Source organism: Manis javanica, chromosome 1, assembly GCF_040802235.1.
Source record: "Manis javanica isolate MJ-LG chromosome 1, MJ_LKY, whole genome shotgun sequence".
NCBI lineage: Eukaryota > Metazoa > Chordata > Mammalia > Pholidota > Manidae > Manis > Manis javanica.
In genome coordinates, this window is record NC_133156.1 from 26,521,879 (window position 1) to 26,543,236 (window position 21,358).

The 21,358-nt window shown below is 45.1% G+C and overlaps 1 protein-coding gene across 1 annotated transcript in view; it reads left to right on the forward strand.

Annotated features, from left to right (window-relative positions):
* The window catches only part of GLRA1 (glycine receptor alpha 1), a 57,160-nt gene that overhangs the window by 11,557 nt on the left and 24,245 nt on the right, over positions 1 to 21,358 (forward strand). Inside the window, exons 3-4 of the mRNA XM_037015821.2 lie at positions 3,182 to 3,249; positions 21,135 to 21,358. Of these exons, the coding sequence (XP_036871716.1) occupies positions 3,182 to 3,249; positions 21,135 to 21,358 (292 nt within the window). The remainder of the gene's footprint in view (positions 1 to 3,181; positions 3,250 to 21,134) is intronic.

Below are 21,358 nucleotides of genomic sequence, written 5' to 3' on the forward strand. Positions count from 1 at the left end.
CCTTCCCCAACCCATTCATTCTCAGAGCCTTAATCCACACACTTGGGCCCAAAATATCCAGGAGTAGATAATCTCTTAGGCCTCTTGCACTGCATGTCTCTAACATTCTCAGTTCCCAGTTAGGATCTGAGCAAGACATAGCTTCCTGGAACCCCACCCCAGCATCTGGGTGCAAGCTTTCTCTACTTTCCCTTGGGGTGAGGGCTGAAACATTGGCATGAGGGGATCTCCTACCCTGGAGCCCCTTAGTCCCTTCACACTTCCTCCCATGCAAATGAGAATCCCAGAAGGCCCACACAGATCACAGAGCTCCAGAAAAGGCCATGCAGAGAAGGGCCCTGTGAACCCAACACAATAGGAATAGGTCTGCACTGCTTGAGAACTCAACTAATTACTCAGTAGCTTGCTTCAAGCACCAGAAATTTTGCCTGCTCCTGACCCTCCTGGAGATGGGGTGGCTGGGAACAGCAGGCTTCGCCTGCAGAACACAGTGGCAATCATAACATAGAAGTAAGCCATAATATGGAAGTAAAGAGCACTAAAACTAGCTTCTAGTCCTCTTACTTACCTGATATGTGTGACTCAGAGAAAACCACTTGACATATCTAGGTCTCTGTTTTTGCATCTATAAAATGATTCAGTAGGACTAGGCTCTTCCAGGTCTGATATTCCATATCTTCTCTAAGACTTTGTATAGGATAATGGCTCCCAGGATCAGGGGCACAGCCCAATGCAAACACATACACAAAAACAAAATTAAACTTTAATATTTAATGAAATATATACATTATCCTGCTGTCAAAGGCAGCCAGATTGTAATTTTCCCTAGGATAATTTAATTTCAGATTTATTTCACTGAACCACACCTCCCCACGGGATCCTTTTGGCTGGTGCCCTCTCCCACACACAAATCAGATTCCAATTTATATGGGAGTCATAGCACCAGGCACATTCAGGGCCTGGGTGGGAACCCTGTGCCTGTCATTTCAAGGCACTGGCAATAAATCTTTGGGGCATCTTCACGGTAAGGAGGCAAAATGGAAAGAAAGACCTGGGTCTGAGCCTTCATGAGGGGAAAAAAAAATACCTAAGGGGCCTTTCTTTAGGCAGAAGTGACAAGGAGGCACATTTCTACTCAGCATAAGGCAAATTTTTTAGCAGACAAAACTATCCAACTATGGAAAGGGCTGCTGAAGACAAAATGAGTGCCCCACTATTGGTCATGTTCAAGTACTCATTCTTGAATGGGTAATTGGTCTATAGCAGTGGTTCCTAAACCTGGCTGTGCATGAGAATCACCCAACTAGCTTGTTAAACAACAGATCCATCTCCACAGATTTGGGTTCCCTGGATCTGGAGCTGGGCCGAGGAAGCTGCGGTTTACCCTGTTCCCCATGGCATTCTATTGCAGGAAGCCCCATGTGCACACCCATTTGGGAAGCAACTCATTAGGTGACCTCTAAGAAACCTTCCAACCTTAAATCCTATAACCCTGTAATTCAAATGGAAAGCTTCCATAAGGGAATTCCAAACTACTGGAGCTCAGAGTGACTGCCCAGATCAAAAGCTACTGTCCCAGACTGGATGGGGACACTGTGACCCAGGAAAGGGAAGAGGCATGCCTGAAGTAACACAGCCAGAGTGCTGGAACTGGGTCTAAAACCCAGGGACCCTGGCACTCCCTTGGAGGGAAAACCTGGATTCTCTCCATAAGACTGAGTCCCTTCCACACTGAGATTTCTGAAAAGAAGGATATCTGAGCTGAGTTTGAGTGAAATGCCTGGGCTACTTTTTCAAGAGGGACAGAGAGGAGTGGGTAAAAGAAGACACAGGGTATCTGCTTCCTTCTTTCCACAATCAGAAAAATCAGTCAAGTCCTGGCTCTACCGCTTGCTAGATAAACAAGCTCAGATGAGATATTTAAATTCTCTGTGCTCCACTTGTAAAGCAGAGACAGTAATTTTGCCCTGCCTGCCTCAGGACCTCATGGGATCAAGAAGAAAGCAGACCTGAAAAAATTCAGATTACCCATTGCAATCTTCATGTGAAGGATTATGATCTTTTATCCAAATCTAACCCACTTTCCAGGTCAGCTCAAGGTTACCACCTCCCTTAGGTCTTCCCTAACACCTTGCTCTCCAGAACCTCTCTTGCATCCTGCCTCCTACTACTTACATGGTCTCACATTCCTCTCTGGTTATCTTATGCTGGCCCTCTTGTCAGCTCATGTGGAAGGCCAGTGCTTAAAACCCTGGATTCTGCCACTGTATGGCCTTGAGCATAGCCCTTCCTTTCTCTGAACTTCTTTCCTACAAGTATAGCCATTAAGACCACAAGCTTTGGAATTAGATCAATCTGAACTCAAACTCTGGCTCGACCATTTACTAGCTGTGTGGCTAAGGACAAATAACCTCTCTGAGCCTGTTTCCTCATCTCTAAAATGGAAGTGATAACAATGTCTTCTCATGGAGTTGGTGAGAGGATGTAATGAGATAATGTTAGTAACACTGTCAGCTCAGGAGCAAACCCTGTAATGCTCAGTAAATGGTAGCTGCTAGAATTAATAGTATAAAATGAAGAGATTGGGCTTTAACTGGACAGAGGTCCCCCTATCAGTGAGATTCCAAAGAGCAAATACTCCTTCACTTCTTTCCTACCCTTTGCAGTAGGATTCAAAAAGCTTGCTTAGAAAGTATTTAACAGAGACTTACAGACTTCATCTGAGGTTCTCTCTGGATTCCTCAGCTGGTAATTCCCATCAACACCCTTTTAGGCAATCATTCTTGCTTCTTAAGTTCAAGGCAAGGAACTTGCTGTTCCTTGCTATTCCCAAGATGGCCTCCAAATGTTGTAGCAGTAAATACATTTCAGCCACAAATTAGAAGGTAGCCGATGGGGCTGGGGAAGGGATTTCAACCATATGGCAGGATGATGAATCATCCTGTGTTAATGAACGTACATCTCAGCTTGGCCTCCAGTGTTCTGTACCTGGTGCTCACTTGGGGACCAGGGAATCTGGCATAGTGGTGTGGCTAGGAGTCTCGGCTGCACGAGGATGGGGTGGAGGGCAAGCAAGGGTCACCCCTACCAAGGCAGATCCATTGCTCAAGTCAGTGTTCCAAGAACACTGTGGGTTTCTTCGTGGCCATGAAGCTAAGTAGGAATCTCTCTTTATTGGCAGGTCCCCCGGTGAATGTGAGCTGCAACATTTTCATCAACAGCTTTGGTTCCATTGCTGAGACAACGATGGTGAGTGAGCCCAAACACAAGCTGCTATTTCCTGCTGGGGATCTCTCTCGCTCTGAAATACTTACCCTCCGCATGGATGTGGGGAATCTGGTCTTTTACTCAGGTCTCCACTGGTATACCATGAGACTTGGATATTTTTACTGTGTGTTTTGGTGAAGATGCACATCTGATAATGGCCAAGAGCTAGCAGGGCTAGCATATGACGAACACCCAGGATTACAAAAACAAAATTATGTCAACAGGCTAAAATTTTAGATTAAAAGAAAATGTAAAGATGTGTGAGTTTAACGCTTGTTAAGTTTAAAATTCAACTGCAGAATCACAAAAAAATGGTAAAAGAAGCTGAAATGGGTATACTGGGTTGTTTCTACTCTTCTAATTTTGTATGTACTTAAAAATTCTCATGGAAAAGAGTTTAAAATAAATCAATTACACCAGAAAAAAAGATCAGTAAGAAAAATACCAAAATGTTTATAGCAATTATCCCTGGATCATAGACTTATGGTAATTTTTAATTTCCTTCTTTCAGTATTTCCATATATTTTAAATTTCTGCAAGGAGTAAATACTACATTAATAACTATAAACAAATGTAATGATACTTAAAAATCTTTTTCTCCTTGAAAATAAAAACAAGATCACTTGTACTTGTTTTGAAGGGAATGATTTAGCTGGTGAGAAAATCAAGGCAGCCTAAATCTTCTCTTTATGAGCAGAGTGAGAAGCAGCCACTCAGTCACCAAGTCCTAGATGTTACAGACTTGAAATCCACTAGCCCACCCATTTCTGAACATCTGCCTGTGCCTAGACTGGTTCAAGCCTCTGTTGTGGCTTGCTCACATTGCTGCAAAGGGTTCCTGATGGTCATCTTGCTCCACTCCAGTTTCTTCTTTTTCACACACTGGTCTTTCTAAAACAAAAATCTAACCAGACCACTCCCCTGCAGTAACTCCTACTCACGGTGCCCCGTCACCTTCAGCATAAAGCCTGATTCCTTTGTAAAGCTTAGAAGGCCCTCATGATTCTGCCTGGCTTCATCTCTTCCCTCTCACTTCTTATTCTGGGTAAATGGAACTGCCTCACACTCGCTGAACAGGTAGTGCTCTCTCTGGCCTGCAGCCTCCTGTCGCTGCCTAGGGCACCCACCCCCGCACCCTCTCCCTTGCCAGCCCCTATTCTCCTTTAAGTTTCTGCTTAGAATTACCTCTGTAGGAAGCCTTTGCACTCTAACATGTGTACATGTGTGTAAGTTCATACGTGTGCCTGACCCAAGGTTAGAATGGGTCCCTTCCCCTCACTCTCATGACACATCTTACAATTCCTATAATAGCACTTACCACTTACACTTATCACTGTAACAGTCTGTTTATTTGTCCTTCCCCTCACACTGAAGTAAGTTCTTTGTCTCATTTCCTGTGGTAATCTCAGCAGCTAGCACAGTGATTTAAAAACAAATACTCAATAACTTTTTAAAATAAATAAACCAAATCAGACATATATGTCATCTGTGAACTCAAATTATTATCTCACCCCAAATGTGTAGGGAGATTAGACCTAATCTTTCATTCCCAGTCTGGCAAAAATCACTGAGCTCTGTAGGTCATGGGCAAATGGTCTCAAATCTGTCCTTATGCAGAATCCTGTCTTGATATGATCCCGTAGACCCTGCCCACATCCAGAAGATGTTGGATCAAACTCCCTAAAATGGGCCTCTTATCTCCACATAGAGATGATCCCACCTGTCAACTAGGGTCAAACATGGCTGATTTTCACTGGGTATCCAGCTGAAAAGCCAACTTCCCCCACACTTTGAATGGATGTCTCATAAGGGCTCCTAATTGGTCCCTCGGCTTTTCTCCTTCCTCCCCCCAAATCAGAAACGTGCTGACATTTTCATTATTCAGTCTCTGTGAACTGAGTACTGACACTTCCATTCTTTTTCCAAAATGGTAAATAGGTATGAAACCAAGTCAGGGACAATGCAATTATGTAAAGGACTTGGTTATCTGAGGACAGGTGTACATACCTACACTCCACCCCCACCCCCCTCATTTCCCTATAATGGCTGCACAGACATCTATTTCCTTGATACCAATTCCTAAAAGAATTGCAGTTCGACCTTATTTTGTGTAATGGTTAAAAGCCCAGGCTCTGGAGTCACACAGACCTGGGCTCACTTACTACATGTGAGGATTTGATTTGCTTCATGTCTTTAAGCCTCAGTTTCCTCATTTGTAAAACCCCGGTGGTGATTAACATCCTTACTTCATCAAGGTATTATGAGTGGAGATTATATGCAGGAAAGTACCACAGTAAAGGCTTTGGAAGTACTCTAAAGGTTTTTAGTGATAAGGATAATCATGACGATGAGGACAAGGATGACAAGGAGGAGGAGGTGGACGGAGGCTCTGGATGCTGAAGCCCCAGACCTACCGCTGATTGGCTGTGTGGACCTTAGCAATCCCCAGACCTCCCCGAGCTTTAAGTTTCCCTCTTGCCCCATCTCCCGTCTACCTTTCCAGACTTCACTCTGCTGCATATTGTTTTCCACAGAGACAGTATAGCAGTTAGGATACAGACTTCCATGCACAGACAAAATTTGAGGCCCCGCTCTATGACCTTGGGGGAGGTTGCCTAAATCAGCCTCCCCATGTGTTGAACGGGGTACCAGTATATCCACCTTGTGACCTGTTGTGAGGATTAAGAGACAAACCATAGAAAGTGCTAGGCACAGTACTGGACACAAAGTCCACACACAATGAAGGTCAGTTATTATTACTAAATGCTTCTCATAATTGCCAACACATTTTCACACTTCCTCTCTCACTTGATTCCTTCACCAGTACTTGATCTTACAACCACTCTGTAAAGTAGACATAGCAGACACCATATTCCCTGGTTTACAGTTGAGGAAACTGATATTTGGAGACATCATATCACAGAACTAGTCAGTGGCTGAGCAGGGATTAATATCCAGTTCTTATAACCCGTAAGTGGTGTTCTGCTCCACGCTGCCATAACACCAAGGAGCACAGGCTCAGAAAACTGAGGGACCACAGACCACAAAGCACACTTAAGCAATGACCTAAGTGTTACCAAAGTGGAAAACCAATCTCATATCATGCCAGGCTTAGCATGCCTCAGGGGAGAACAGTACATCATGAAAATGGAGATAACCAACAAGGGGAGCCCCGAGGAGCTGGCCCCTGGGGCAGGGATAAATAATCTTCAGACAGAAAATGAAGAGTTGGCAATGATGTGCTTCCTTGGGAGAGGTCCACGGGTGACACAGTTTTCTCCTTATTAATTAAAGTTAGTCCAAAGTAGGAGTTGCTGTTTTCTGGCTTGCACATTCCCTAGTACTGTGATTTTTTTCCCCACTGGGTTCTTAATTATCTATACATGTTTAAATTAGTTTGCAGATGATTCAGGAAAAACAAAACCTAAAATCTCAGAGCCTGAAAAAACCTTAAGAAATTGTAGCAGTCCTTTATTTTATAAGAGGGAATCTGATGGCTAGAGTGGGAGCATCCCTTGAGCAATGGAACAATGCAACAGAAACCCAGGTCTTATGCTCTTTGCAGTGGCCAAGGGTTCCCCACCACCACCACCTCAGCTAGACCCCACCCAGCTCCCACCAATCAAACCCTCTGAACCACTTTCCCATTCCAGCTTCTTTCCTTGTCATTCAGGACGTGCTTGGAGAACAACAATGGACTTATGAACATACTAACAAAAGCAACAAGCATGCATTAACAAGCTTCTGTGGGCCATGCCGTATGCATATGTGCACTCTGCATATACCATCTCAGACCTCAGAGTGACCCCCACGAAGCAGGAAATGTTATCCCCACATGCTGAGGCTCAGAAAAGCTAGGTCACTGGCATAAGGACACACACCTAGCTAATCAGGGGCAGAAGAGGGATTTGAACTCATATCTATCTCACCCCAAAGCCCATGTTTTTGAGCCAAATATAAATATTTCATTCTTGGATGTTTGGGATTACCCAGCCACTGTTGGCTTCCTTTCTTCATAAGGAAGTTAGAGCTGAAAGGCTACTTCATTGAACAGACATGCCCAGGTCACCAGACTTCCAGCCCAGTGTCCTGCCTTGCCAACCACGCAGAGAGCTGGTTGTACACCCTGCGTCCATAGTAATATAGACATAATCCCGGTGTCAGAAACTTTCCAGGCTGTGTTTGTTCTCCAAGAGCAGCAGGAGTGCATAGCAGCTCTTTAAGCAGCTGGAGTCCCTAGGCCTGACTGTCTGCCTCCCCGGGCCTGGCTTTATTCCCTGGAGCTCGCAGGCCCGAGAGCAGGGAGGCAGCCCACAAAGCAACAGGAGTCTCTAGCCATTCCCGACAAGGGAAGGCTGATGCGCCTGTTCTGCGTCTGATCTTTCCAGGGACTCTCTTCAAGTCTGTGCAGCAAGAGAAAGGTAGAAGTTGGAACAGGAATGGATAAGAGAGAAGAGAGGAGGGCGTCCTGATCTAGAGCAGCCCCTTTGGCACTCTGCCAGAGAAAGACCTGGAGCTGGAACCTGGGAGGCCATTCAGTTTGCCTGGACACAGGGGATTATGAGTGCACAGAAGTATGTGCACTGCAGCTTCTATGTGTCTGTGTAGTGGGTATGCACATGAGTGCACTGTGGGGTTGTGTGTTTGTATAAGCGTACACACAAGCATGCATATATATGTTTGCTAGTTTGAATATATTTAGACAGATAACTTCACAGTGAAATGTATATGACCATGTATAGGTTTGGACATAAGTGTGTGTATTTCTGTGGTTGTAAGTGTTACAAGTGAATTTTGAGTGTGGATGTGTATGTATCTGCATATATAGATATATATGTAAGAATAGATGATATTCTTAGTACTCAAGGGTGAATGTACATGAAGCACATTATTTTCAGTTACATAATTGTATATGGATATTTGTGAAAATATAAGCACATATTTAAGTATGCATCAGCATCGGAGTCAGCCATGCATGTACACATGTGCATGTGAATGTGTATACACACAAGTACATGTGAATATGTGAAAGAGCATTTAAGTGTATATCAGTATGTGAGTATAAGTGTGTCTATACATGTAAACATGTGAGTGTGCATGTGTGGGGGAAATACAGATAGCTGAAATTCATGTGAAAGTACATATAAACAAACATGAGTGTATGTGTGTGTGCACATGCACACATGTGAGTTATGGCTGTCCTTTGGGCATGATCCCAGTGTTCCCACCATTAGGACATGTGCCCCAGCCCCTCTTGCCAACAGCCAGGCCAGCCTGGCATAGAGACAGGCATACTGTGGCCAGGGCCCCTGGTGGTCGCTGACAGCCTGCCCAACTACAGTGCACAGTTTGGCCTTATTTGTAGATATTAAGGAGCCATGGACAGAGCCCTGAGCCAGGAATTAAGAGACAAGACTTTGAGTTCCAGCTCTGCCACCATTTAATGCCTCTGAGACTCAGTTCTCTCCAAGTGTCTGGCTCCAGTAATGGTGTGTAATAGGTACAACAACCCTTGCTGAACGTGACAGAAATGTAAAGGGCTGTTAACAACTGAAGGAATGAGCCAAGGACTCCAACACATAAGCACGAGGAAATGCCTTTCTGGGTTTTTTTCCTTCTCTTCCCTATTTATTCGTTTATTCTTCCCATCCCCATTCGTTAAGGTCTTACATGTGTGAATACGGCATTAGGTTCCAGGCATAAAACTTTGTTTTTTCACTCACAGTAGGTGAGGCCTTCTTGTTGCAACAAATCCCCAAAAACCTCAGTGTCTTAAAACAGCAAATGCCAATTTATCACTGATCTGAGGTCTGCGACGGGCCTGGGGGACTCTCCAGGACTGTTGTCCTCCATGCTGCGGCTGAGCACTGCATTTCTGTGACAACACAGCTGATCATCTGTTGATGAAAGTTGAACACATTTCCATAACTTCACATTTGCCCTACAAGGAAGGCACTGAAAGGCTGAACACTGGCGAGTAAATGCTTTCCACCAGCAGGAACAGGGATAACTCTTCTGCTCATTATCTAAAGGAGGTCACACGGCCCTGCAGGAAGAAAACTACAACCCTCCCCTGTTCCCAGGAATGGGACACCAGTGAGTAGTAGGTCTCTGCTTTCCAAGAGACTCTATTGGAGAAGGTGGACAAGGAAACAGAGGTAATACCGCGGGATGATAAGTGAGAGTCCATGTCCATGGTGACGTGACAGTGAGTCGCCGCTAAACATGGCCATATGCCCAGGATGCTCTGGAACACAGAAATGATGACAGCCAAGAGCAATATTCTCCAACACTTACTGAACATGTATTATGTACCGGGTACTCTGAAAATGCTGTTATGTGCTCTTGAGAAATTTTTCTAAAGTAGAAATCTGCTCAAGATACTCTTCATGTTAAAAACCTTCCAGCAGCAAATGATGTAAATTGACCCAAAGATGAGGGGGTTTTAAAAAACCTGTGTGTATTCAACAGTGCCAAAAGGGGAGCAAAGTCAAATAAGAAAACTGAGTCCAGCGGGTTTGGGGGCGGATGGGGGAAGGGAAGCATACATGAAATTAGAGAATGCAACTGCAGGGGCATGAAGAAAGCAGAAGACAGACAGAAGCAAAGGCTGGGGGAAATCAATTCTTCCATAAGCTCTTCTGTGAAGAGGTGAGGTGGCGGCAGCAGTGTCTGTCATTTATTAAGCACTTTTCTGAAAACTAGACATCTGTGGTTAGCAAATTATGGGGATTATTTCATGTACAACAACAATTCCATTACATAGATGAGGAAACCAAAGCTCAGAGAGGCTTAATTCACCCAAATTTTGTCAGCCAATAAATGTCATCACCAGGAATTAACCCCAGGCTGCTGACTCCCGGAGCCCTGCTCAGCCCGGCCCCCCCTGCTGGCCACGGGGCAAGAGGAGAGGGGCCAGGGCCAGGGGAAGGCAGGGCCCCGCAAGCACATGGCCTTGTCCTGGTCTTCTGCATTTTAGTTTGGCTAACAAGAGGCCCAGGAGGGTCTGTGAGGTTCTGTCAGAACTTGTATCATGGGAAGACCTTGGCCATCCCTTCCTTTGTATATTAGGATGCAGTTACACAATACCAACCTACTTCTGGGATCAAATGACTGAAAGAAGCAGATACTTTGAATCATAGAAGATAAAACTTAAATTCATCTACTTTTTTCCAATTCTGCCACTGTCAATTGTAGTTAAACATGGCACTCTCTCTCTTCTGCTCGACTAAAATGGCCTCCCATCTGGCATCCCTGCCTCCCCTCCTCATGTCCTTTAGCACCTCCTACAGTGGATAGACAGGTCATTTCAAACCTTAAATCAGATCACAGCCTTCTCCTACTTCAAGTCCTGCAGCAGCTTCCTAATTCTCACTCCGTCTTCTCTCCACCCAGAAACATCTCTGCGTGACTAGCTCCTTCTCGCCCTTGAGGTCTCAGCTCAGATGTCTCTTGAGAGAGCTCTTCCCTGACTCCCTAGCTAAAACGCCCCTGCCACGTTTAGCGGGGACTCACTGTCACGTCACCATGGACATGCAGCACTCCAATACACTGATAAAGATGGGCTGCTCTGGACGCAGTGGAGCAGAGGGCTGGAATCTCATTCTCTTGGCCTTTACCCCAGTCTCTGCCTCCCCACGGCAGCCTGCAGAACCTCCTCAGGACCCTAAAGTCATTTCGGCTCATGCCACCTCAGAGGCATTTTGATGACTCACACTGTGCTGTGGACAGCAAAATTCTAGGACATTTTTTTTAAGTGTATGAGAAACAGATGAAAACAAGCTTTTGTATTAAGTCCAATAAAAAAGAAAAGAGAGAGAGAAACAGGAATGCCCCTGCTTCACCCTCTCCTCCAATTCCCACTGTCTTATCCGGAATCAACCACCACAGATACATCCTGCTAGTCCCACCCCACCCCCGCCCCCGGATGGTACAGACATTTATGTGTATACATACATCTTAGCATAAACAAGACCGTGGGATACAATTTGCTTTTTCACCTCCACCATGTCTTGGAATCTCTCCACGTCACTGCACAGAGGTCTACCTTATTCTCTGTTCTCCACACACCGCCACATATGGAAACATAGTAAGTGGCTTATTACTATTACATTCGACATATGGCAGCGATTTTAATCTTTGTTTCCAGGCTTTATGGCTGGCCTGTAAACTCCATGGTCTGGACGTGCCATCACCTAGTGGTATTTAACCACTGTTCTCCTGATGGACCTTGAGCTTTACAGAGCTTTTCAGTATTACAAATAATGCCACGATGAATATTCTTATATATAACTCCTTGTGCATTTCCTTAGGACTATTCCAGGAATGGATACTTTATGAAAGGACATGTACTTCTTAAATATTATTTTGACAAGGTATGATTTGCCCAACTCACTTCCAAAGAAGTTTCAACAGTTTACTGTCCCTACAACAGTATCCATTTCTCCTTATTCTTGTCAACCCAAGATATTATCAGCACTTTTATTTGACCAAAAGAGATTTTTTTAGTGGTACGTCATTGTCATTTTTAATTTTCACTCCAGATTACTAGTGAATTTAAGCATCTTTGCATTTTGTTTGGATATTGGGCATTTTGAATAATACTACACATTTCTCTTTTTTATAAGTACCCCTTTAATCCATTTGGAGTTTGGTTTCTGGAAAGTATTTGGTGGTGGTTTAACTCTACTTTTCTCTGATTAGACAGTAATTTTTTCCAGCATTATTCTAAGTAGCCATTATGTCTCCACCAATTTAAGTGCTACCTTCCTCATAAATTAAATCCCCATACATACCTAGGTCTAGTCCTAGTCTCAGTTTATTCCATTGCCCTGGGTGTCTGTTTCTGCACCAATACCACATCACTTCAATTTCTATGGCTTGACATTATATTTCTATGTCTGGTAGGGAAAGTCCTCTGTTTTTCTCTTATATGGTTTTCTTGATATTCATTTTCAGTCCATTTTCTCTTCCATTTGAACTTTAGAAGCAGCCAGTTGAGGACTATAAAAATTGCCTCAGATTTTGATTGGGACTGCATTGAGTTTATAGATTTAATTTGGGAAGAACTGACATCTTTACAATATTTTATAAACATGGTATGTCTCTCCATTTATACAGGTATTCCTTTATGCCTTTCAGTAAAGTTTTAGAGTTGTGGGATTTTTTTGAATACATATGATTCACACATTTCTTAGTTGGTTTATTCCTTTTTTGTGGGGTGGGTTGTCATTGTAGACAACATCTTTTTCACTGTTGCTTTTTCCATTACAATCTCAGTCTTCCTACACAGCTAATCTAGGTCACTTCTTATACACTTTGGTGGATCCTATTAAATGTCATCCAGTTAGATATGGCTCAACATTCCACAAAGCCTTAGGAAACTGAAAAGTAAGAGAAGGCCAAGGAGAGGGCCCTCTGAATGCCCTTGGAGTCTGTTACAGGCAGAAAACAGGGCTGCAGGCACTCCAGCATCATGTACTGGATGACTCTCTCCCAGCGCACCTCCCAGGAGGCAGCACGGCCATAAATGTAGGACAGCCCAGTCATCTCTCCATCTGCTCCGAGTCAGGAAGGCCGACTCACAATGACCACACCCATGTAAGACCACCGTGGGTAGGTGCCACCACCAAGTTATTTTAATTTATGATGGGGCTTTCCCTTCTAATATGGAGAATGCTCAAGTCCTCGGTGAAAGCTCCCTTGCCACTCTCTGAACACCAGGGAAGCCAGTTAAAGTCACTTTTGACATATCTGGAACTGGAGGAAGAGAAGGTAGAGATCCTTGAGAGAGATTTCATCCAGGCCAGAGAGAGGTCTGAGAAATGATCCTTTCCTCACCACACAGAAACCCTCTCCAGCGATGAGAAAGCTGCTGCTCCCCTAGACAGTGGGCCCCTGTCCTCCAGATGGGACCAGCTTACCAGCTGTCAAGCTCCTGCTTCTCGAACTGCCCATTCTTCTACTACTGAATGAACGTCTCTCATATGTTTATAAAACAGCTCTTTAAACAAGACATGATACAATAAATTAAGGCTCCACTTACTAAATTACAAGCACGTGTCCATCCTAATGCATCGAGGTGACATGGTTCATTGTGATTGATGCTGGGCCTTGCTGAACCCCTCTACTGCATATTCATTTCTGCTGCTAGCCTAAATCTCAGAAAGAAACTTTATTTCCCTTATTCCAAGTTGGTTAGTGGCATGACGCATTACTGTGCCCTGTACCACCAGCACAGTCCTCTTTCCTCTTTCTGGGTTAACATCCAGCCTTCAGTTTGTACCCTTTGGAAGCAGTTATGAATCCCCTTCTCTGTTTAAGGTCCCAAGCCAAGTTCTCCACTTGGCATTGACTGTAGGGATGAGCTGCCCTGTCTCAGACTCGTGGGGATCCCAGTATACCAGGTCTGTTTTTTTCATCCACCCATCTGGGAACTAAGTTTTAAAGAATAGAAGAGAAGAGAGAGGGAGGAAGGAAGGAAGGAAAGAAAGAAAGAGAAAAGGAAAGAGAGAGTGAAGGAAGGAAGGAAGGAAGGAAGGAAGGAAGGAAGGAAGGAAGGAAGGAAGGAAGGAAGGAAGGAAGGAAGGAAGGAAGGGAGGGAGGGAGGGAGGGAGGGAGGGAGGGAGGGAGGGAGGGAGGGAGGGAGGGGGGAGAGAAGAAGGAAAGAAAGAGGCAGTATGCAACTGTCAGGAGACCGTGGGCTCGGGAGCCAAGGAGCCTGGTCTCAGGTGCCCGCTCTAGCACCCAGCAGCTACAGGGCTTTGGGCGAGACACTTAGCCTCTAGTTAACCTCTCTGAATGTTAGTTTCCTCCTCTGTAAAATGAGTATAATAATACCCAGTGTGCTAGGTTGACAAAAGGTGTAGAGAAACAATGCATATAAAGTTCTAGCAGACATTAGATACCAATAAAAGCTACTATTAGCATTTTCATGTAATTATTAAACTCATGCTGGGATTTAGTGATCCCCTGAAGACAAAGACGCTCAGCTCCACTGGTCCAAACCAGCTATGGTTCCTTACAAATGTGGCTCTGATTGTGTTAGATCCAAATGAGAATGCACCAGGAAGGGCAGTGACTGCGCAGAAGTCCAAGGCACAGAGCAGGCATCTGAAGCCAAGGAGGTAATGGGTCAGGATTTGGGAAGTCTGCCAGCACTGGTCTTGAATGTAGACAATCAGTCAAATCCAAGGTCAAAGCAGGAATGGGGTAGAAGCACTAGTGGACAGCCAGACAGCAGAAGTTTTTATCCTTTGCCCTTTTTAATACTTCCTGCTAATTGTGGGTATTCACAAACCCACAGGGACTTAACAGCCACCAGAGGCAGTAGATGGCAACGAGGTGTGTAAAACTGCCGCTCAGTGCAGTTCTGAGAGGTCACGAGCAGTGTATTCTTGTAGTTAAATGCTTGGGCTCTGGCATTAAAGTCTTGGGTTCAAATCCCAGCTTTGCCACTAACTGGCTACGGGATGTCAGGAATAGTACTTTAACTTCTCTGTGCCCTGACGTACCTAACAGTAAAATGGGAATGACAATAAACCTCCATGGCAGGATTCCTATGAACATAAGCTAACACATACACACGTGGCTCAGGCTCAGTCTGCGAGCATTACATGCATTAGTGCTGTCATCGGTTCTGGGTCTCCCCATAACCTATGGTAGGAACTGAGCCTTCAAGGCTTTAGTTTCCATGTCTGTCCAGTGGGGGTAAGAATCTTCTCTCCCATGCCAAGCATCATAGAACAAAACTACAGTGAGGGTGCTTTGAAAAGTAAAAAGCAGCAAATAAGTATAAGATATTATTAATAAAAGGAACCAATACAGTGTACAACTTAAAAGCATAGGACTTTGGGCCAGTCATGGACTCAAGCCCCAGCTCTGTAACTAACTATAGACAAAGTACTAAAAATCCCTAGGCCTCAGTTTTTCTATAAAAGCAGTGTCACTGTGAGAATTTGGAGAGAAAGTCCATCAAAGTCTTTAACACAGTACCCGCACTCAGTCCGGATCCAGTACATTCTGCACGTACTGAAGAGCCGGGCCCACAGTCCCACGGGACTGTGAGGACACTGAGGCTGACTTTCTCACATTTGGAGGCAACATCTATGACTCTCATTCCATGGCGCTGCTGAGAGGTCTGGGAACGTGCTTGAGAAGGGCAGCTGGTGGCAGAGGAAGTGGCTGCCCATAAGCCAGGCCTGGGCATCCACTCTGAATGCCCCCGGTCCCCAGCTTTCAGCAGACTGATTCACCTCTCATGCTTCTTAATCCCAAACACTGTCAGAGCCATGTTTAGATTTTAGCTTCTCAGAGAACAGAACCTGACCAATGGCAGATTCCACTTGGTACTCCTCCTTCTGCCCTCAGAGGTGTGCAAGTGGTAGGAAAAGAAGTGGGACATAGTCAAGACTTCTGCATGCAAGCCCCATCTCAGTCACTGAATCGCTCTGTGGCCCAGAGGGAGTCCCTTTCCTTCTGTGGGCTATGTGTAAAATGAAAGAACCAAGACAGAAGTCTCCAAAGGTCCTCCACAGCTGTAATAGTTGGTGATGAAAACAGAAGATGATGATGAAGACAAAGAAGTGTGATTCTCTCATGTAGCCCACCCTCCAGGCCTGCCAGCATATCCCGCAGCTGGTCCGGCTCAGCAGCCTCCTACCAGGTCTCCTGGTGCCTGTTCTCTCTCATGTCAAATACTATGTGGCCACTCCTGGCACACTGACCTTCCTGAGGCCAAAACTGTGATACTGCTCCACTGCTTAAGACTCAGCGGTACCCAACTGGCTACAGAATAAAGTCCAGACACATTGGTTTGGCAGTGAAGGATACCCACAGTCTCAAATCAATCCTTTTACAGCCTCATCACAGCAGAGGGGTTGAGAGCACGGACTTTACATACTCACACAAACCAGATTCAAATTCCAGTCCCATGGTTTACTAACTGTGTGGATTTGGACAAATTACTTAACCTCCCCAAGCCTTCTGCATCTATAAAACTAGACTGAAAATACCTATGCCATAGGATTTTCTTAAAGATAAAGTGAGCTGAAGTATATGCCATGCTTAGCACAATGCCTGGTGCACAGAAGGTCCTCCATAAGGGGGCCTTTTATTGCTTATGTGGCTACAGCGGAGCTAAACAGAACTGAATGCTCATGCCTGTACACCTGGGCCTGTGCTGCCCCTTCAACAGGAGATCCCTTTACCTCCAGCTGCACACATCCTCATCCTGAGTATCTGAGGCTGCACACCCCTCCTCATGGGCTGTCTTGCTCTAAGCCTGACTCCTCACCTCTGTCCTTCCTTGTTACGTATCACTGCCCCCCTTTCCAGCTGAGACCAGATATTGTTCACATCTCAGAGCACCGGGTCTAGAGATGCTACCTTCATGAGGATGGAACAAACTGAAAGGGGCCACTTCAAATGCCTTCTCTCTATAAGCTTTTCCAGATTCACCCAACCTGGCTGGAAGTAATCTTGATGACTTGAGAGCAATATCTAAATAACAATTTGTTTGTTAGAGCCTCTTACGCCCCTATCACTTTCAGTGGTGCATGGTAGGTATTTGGGTCCATATCTTGCCTTATCTGCCAGATAATTTAAGTTCTGTGAGGGTAGAAATGAAGACCATCTGCCTCCATCCTCACTGTTCCCTAATAAATGTTCACAGGGTTGATCCTAGTTTAGGGAAGAGGTACCCCTTGAGAGCTGGAATGCTGAGACTTAGGCCAGTATAAGAATTTGGTTCGCAGTCCCCTTCTTGGGCGATGCCCCTCGGTTCCGGCTGCAGTGGGCACACACCTTGCCCTCCACACCCCCTTCTCACCAACATGCTCATGCGGGCTCTCGGTACTTTCCTACTGAAGCCCTCATGCTTCCTATTTCACTGCAGTACCGAGTTTAGAGGAGCTTACCAAGGGAGGTTAGAATCTGAAATCAGACACTGTGGGGGTGGAGGGGGGAAACAGATACCCGTGCAGGTAGCACACAGGAAGCCTGCAATAAATGTTTGTTGAATGACAGAATGTATGAATGAGATCATGCTCTACCTTGGTCTTATAAGCAAGGCTTTGGAAGTCTCTCCTGCCTCAAAATCTAGATGGGCCATCCTTGAGTTTGAGACCCAGAGACCAACTACCAGAGGTGGAACCTGAGGTTCCTGGATGGAGAGTTCAAATGCTGCTCCCCAGGCCCCGAACCTGAACATAGAGCCCCCGCATGCTGAACACCGGCCAAACACAAGTGCAGAGCTAAGTAAGCAAAACAGCATTTAGTTTTCAGCCTGTTACACCAATTACATCGATCTCTTCTGAACTGCATTTCCACTGCTGTTTACCACCTAGGGAGGAGAAAATCGATGGCAGCAACTTGTTTGAGTAGCGGCTGCTAAGGGGAGGGGCAGGGCCACCTGAGAGGGAGTCAAGCTGCCTGAGGACCCCGAGATCCCCTTCTTCTTTTAAGTGATGTACCTTTATGTTTTCTAAGAAATCAACATGCATCTGCATTTGTAATAAGAAAAAATAAATTTTAAATACCAGTAATAAACCTCAAATGTAATAACACCCTTCCCTACTTAAAATTCTTCAAAGGCTCCCCATTACTCTCAGGATGAAGTCTGGATTCCCCAGGGTGGCCGGCGAGGCTCAGCGTGCCTCCTCCCAGCCCCCTCTCTTCACTCACTCACTTGCTGCTCTTTCCAAAGCGTCAAGCTATTGCTTGGTCTCTAGGCCTTCACAAATGCAGTTCCAACTGCCCAAAATATTTTTCTTCTTTGGCTCAACCATATTTATTCTCATGCTAAAAGTGTTTTCCTGGAGCCTTCCAGACCACCACCCCCTGACTAAATAGGGAGCCTATCTTCCAGGGCTCCCCAGCACCCAGTACTTAATCCCTGTTGGAGCCCTTATCTCAGCATGGTGTAAATATTACACTGTAGGCTCTGTGACAGCAAAGATACATCTTTCTTGTTCTCAGTAGATTCTCCAGAGCCTAGAATGGTGCCTGGCACTTAGTAAATGCTCAGTTAAATATTGCAGGGAGAAAAAGAAAACTGATAAAAATTAACTATTAGATTTGAAAAGTCTATCTAGCCTAGCTCCTTCTATTAACAGTGAGACCCAGAGAAGTAAATCCAGGTTCTAATCTCAGGTCCTTTACTAAATTGCTGTATGACCTTAGAAATGCCTTCCCTCTCTGGGTCTCAATCTCTCCACTGTAAAATGCAGAAAGGTCTTCCTGCTCCAGCTTTTCCTGGCTTTGCCTCCTCCTTCTTCTCCTCCTCCTCCTGAGTGTTGGGTAGCTTGCAGGTGCACAGACTGGGTGTGTAGGTGGGATAGTGCAGGAGCAATAAAAGAGCAGGTTCACCCTCTCAAATTGTTACCAATCAAGTTGAGGAAATAAGACACACAGAGTGAGGAAGTGCTAAATTAAATGTTTCTGGTAATTCTATTTTGCTAGGAGATGGGAAAAGGAAGCAATCCAGGGAGCCTGGGGGCATCAAGGCTCCCGCAGGAGGTAAGGCTGAAGCTGAGCAGGCAGAACATACGTGGGCAGTGAGGATGAGGGAAGAGCATTCCTTGCAGGAAACTGGTTGTCCACACCCACCTGCCGGAGGCGACAAGGAACTCTGCCACTTACCAGCTCTGGGCCTTGGACACAGTTTCTTAGCCTTCCCAAACCTCAGGTTTCTCACCCTCATTGTGAGAATCTGAATGTCTAGCTTGCAGAGGTTTTGTGTGCATTAACTGTATATGATAGTACCTAGAACAGCACCTGGCACCTAACAGATCATTTTAAGAAATGCCACTTTCTTTTCTTCCTCCCAGCCACATAAACAGGCCTGACATGTCACTGGTGAAACATCAAAAGTACAGCTGGGGTTTGGGGACTGCCGGCTTTTCTGCCCAACCATTTATAGTCTGTTTACTCAGACATAACTTGCCCAGTGCATACACACACACACACACACACGCTTCACATAAAATCCAAGGAGAAAGAGAGGGTATTTCTAATCCCTAAGCAGGTGGGGCCAGATTGGGAGCTGTCCATTACTGTCAGCAGGGAAAACAGAGTCAACAGCCAGGTCTGGCCTGAAATTCTCCCTCCACCATGGGATTTATAAGACATGAGATTATGAGACCACAAGTCATTTTCTATGGGCCTGGAGGGAGCAGCTTCAATTAAATTATAGAACAATCTTATAAAATACCCTGGAACATGTGATGAAGCCATTGATATTTCTGTAGGCACACAGAATGAGGGGTGTGCTGTGGGAGGGACTGGGAGGGGTGAGAGTGAGGGTGGGAAGGAGGGTTTTGTGTTTTAATCCACCCCTGCTGATGACAGATCAAAAGTGACTAGGATTTAGAAGCAGCACCCACAAAAGAAAATATCATATGGCACCGTTTATCTGGCACCTTCAAGGACAGCAGAGCAGGTGCTCAGGTGTGGAGGGTATTCCTTGAAGGAGAGCATTTAAAATTGAACTTGAATTGACATTATTAATTTTTTAGGGAACTACAGACTCTTTGGGGAGTCCAACGTAGAGAACTGTGCTTTCCTCTGGGGAAAACACAAGTAGACCTCAAATTCCACTTACAGTGTCATAATATTCATGGGCCCAGGTTTACAGTGCCTCTCTAACAAAATAATCCATTTTTCTCCATGGAAATATTTCTTGACTTGCCCAGCTTCCTGCCATGGAGTCCTATCCACACCACTGCTCATCAGGCTTTGACTGGGAACCAAATGGACTCCCTCAGTTCCTCAGCTAGGAGTCAGGAATCTTGGGTTCCAGAATCAGCTCTGCCCTGCCTTTGCAGAGTGACACTGGGTCAGTCTCAATTCACTCTGGACTTTAGTTTCTTTATCTGGAAAAAAAAAGGTTGGGGTGGAGGGGCGGTTTTGACCAGGACAGCAATTCCTAACCTGTGTTCCACAGAAGATGAGAATTGTGCACAAAATGAAAGAGCTCTATGGCCAAAATAAATATTGTATATTCTATTTCCCTCTTGGAGATACACACAACTCATTAGCATTTGAAGGTCTCTGAGAGGTCCTGCAATAAAGAAACTGGTTGCATTGGGTTTAGTCAAACATTTCCCTAATGGGTTTGTTCTGTGACTTTTTTACAGTGCAGTAACTACACTACCGTCCCAACAGAGAAGCATATCACTTAGCACTGAGTTTAGAACCCATTAAGCTATGACTCCATAAAATCTATTAATCCTCTCCAAACAAACAAATCACATCTATACAAAGTTACAGAGGCTGTAAAAGTGGTGTGAATCCCAGGACAAGCAGGAGCACTATAAAATTCTTCTAGCCATCCTTCCTGCACTGCTTTGGAATTAACTGTTCCCCTTAGGCAGAATAGAGTGAATGCTTAGGCATCAGCTTTTAGTCTTTACTTCCTTCAGTCTGTCCAGATGGTGACTCTTAAACCTCAGTGCATGAGAATTACTTCATTGGTGGGGTTGACGATAAAAGGGGGACTTCGATTTTATCTGTAATGTATTGTTTCTCTTATCTAAAAAAATTAAAGCAAATACAACAGAATGTTAGCAGGATGTAAACAGATATTGATTACATCAGTCTGAACTTCAGTTTTGAAATTTTTCAAAAGAATAACATTTAAATAATCTCAGAGTTGAATATACTTATTAGGACATTCAGAGGATTTCAGGGATAATTATGACTCTCCTGGTTTTTGCTTGAGGCATGGACTTTATGCCTCACCCCTTGTAAGATGCATCCACACTCTAATCATGTCCTCCAGAAGGAGCTTTGGGGAGCCCTCGCACCCTTCCAAAGACTGGACTTCCCAGAAGCTAACCTGACTCCGCTTCCGTGTCTCCTGGCTACAGGACTACAGGGTCAACATCTTCCTGCGCCAGCAGTGGAATGACCCCCGGCTGGCCTACAATGAATACCCGGACGACTCTCTGGACCTGGACCCATCCATGCTGGACTCCATCTGGAAACCTGACCTGTTCTTTGCCAACGAGAAGGGGGCCCACTTCCACGAGATCACCACAGACAACAAACTGCTGAGGATCTCCCGGAACGGGAACGTCCTCTACAGCATCAG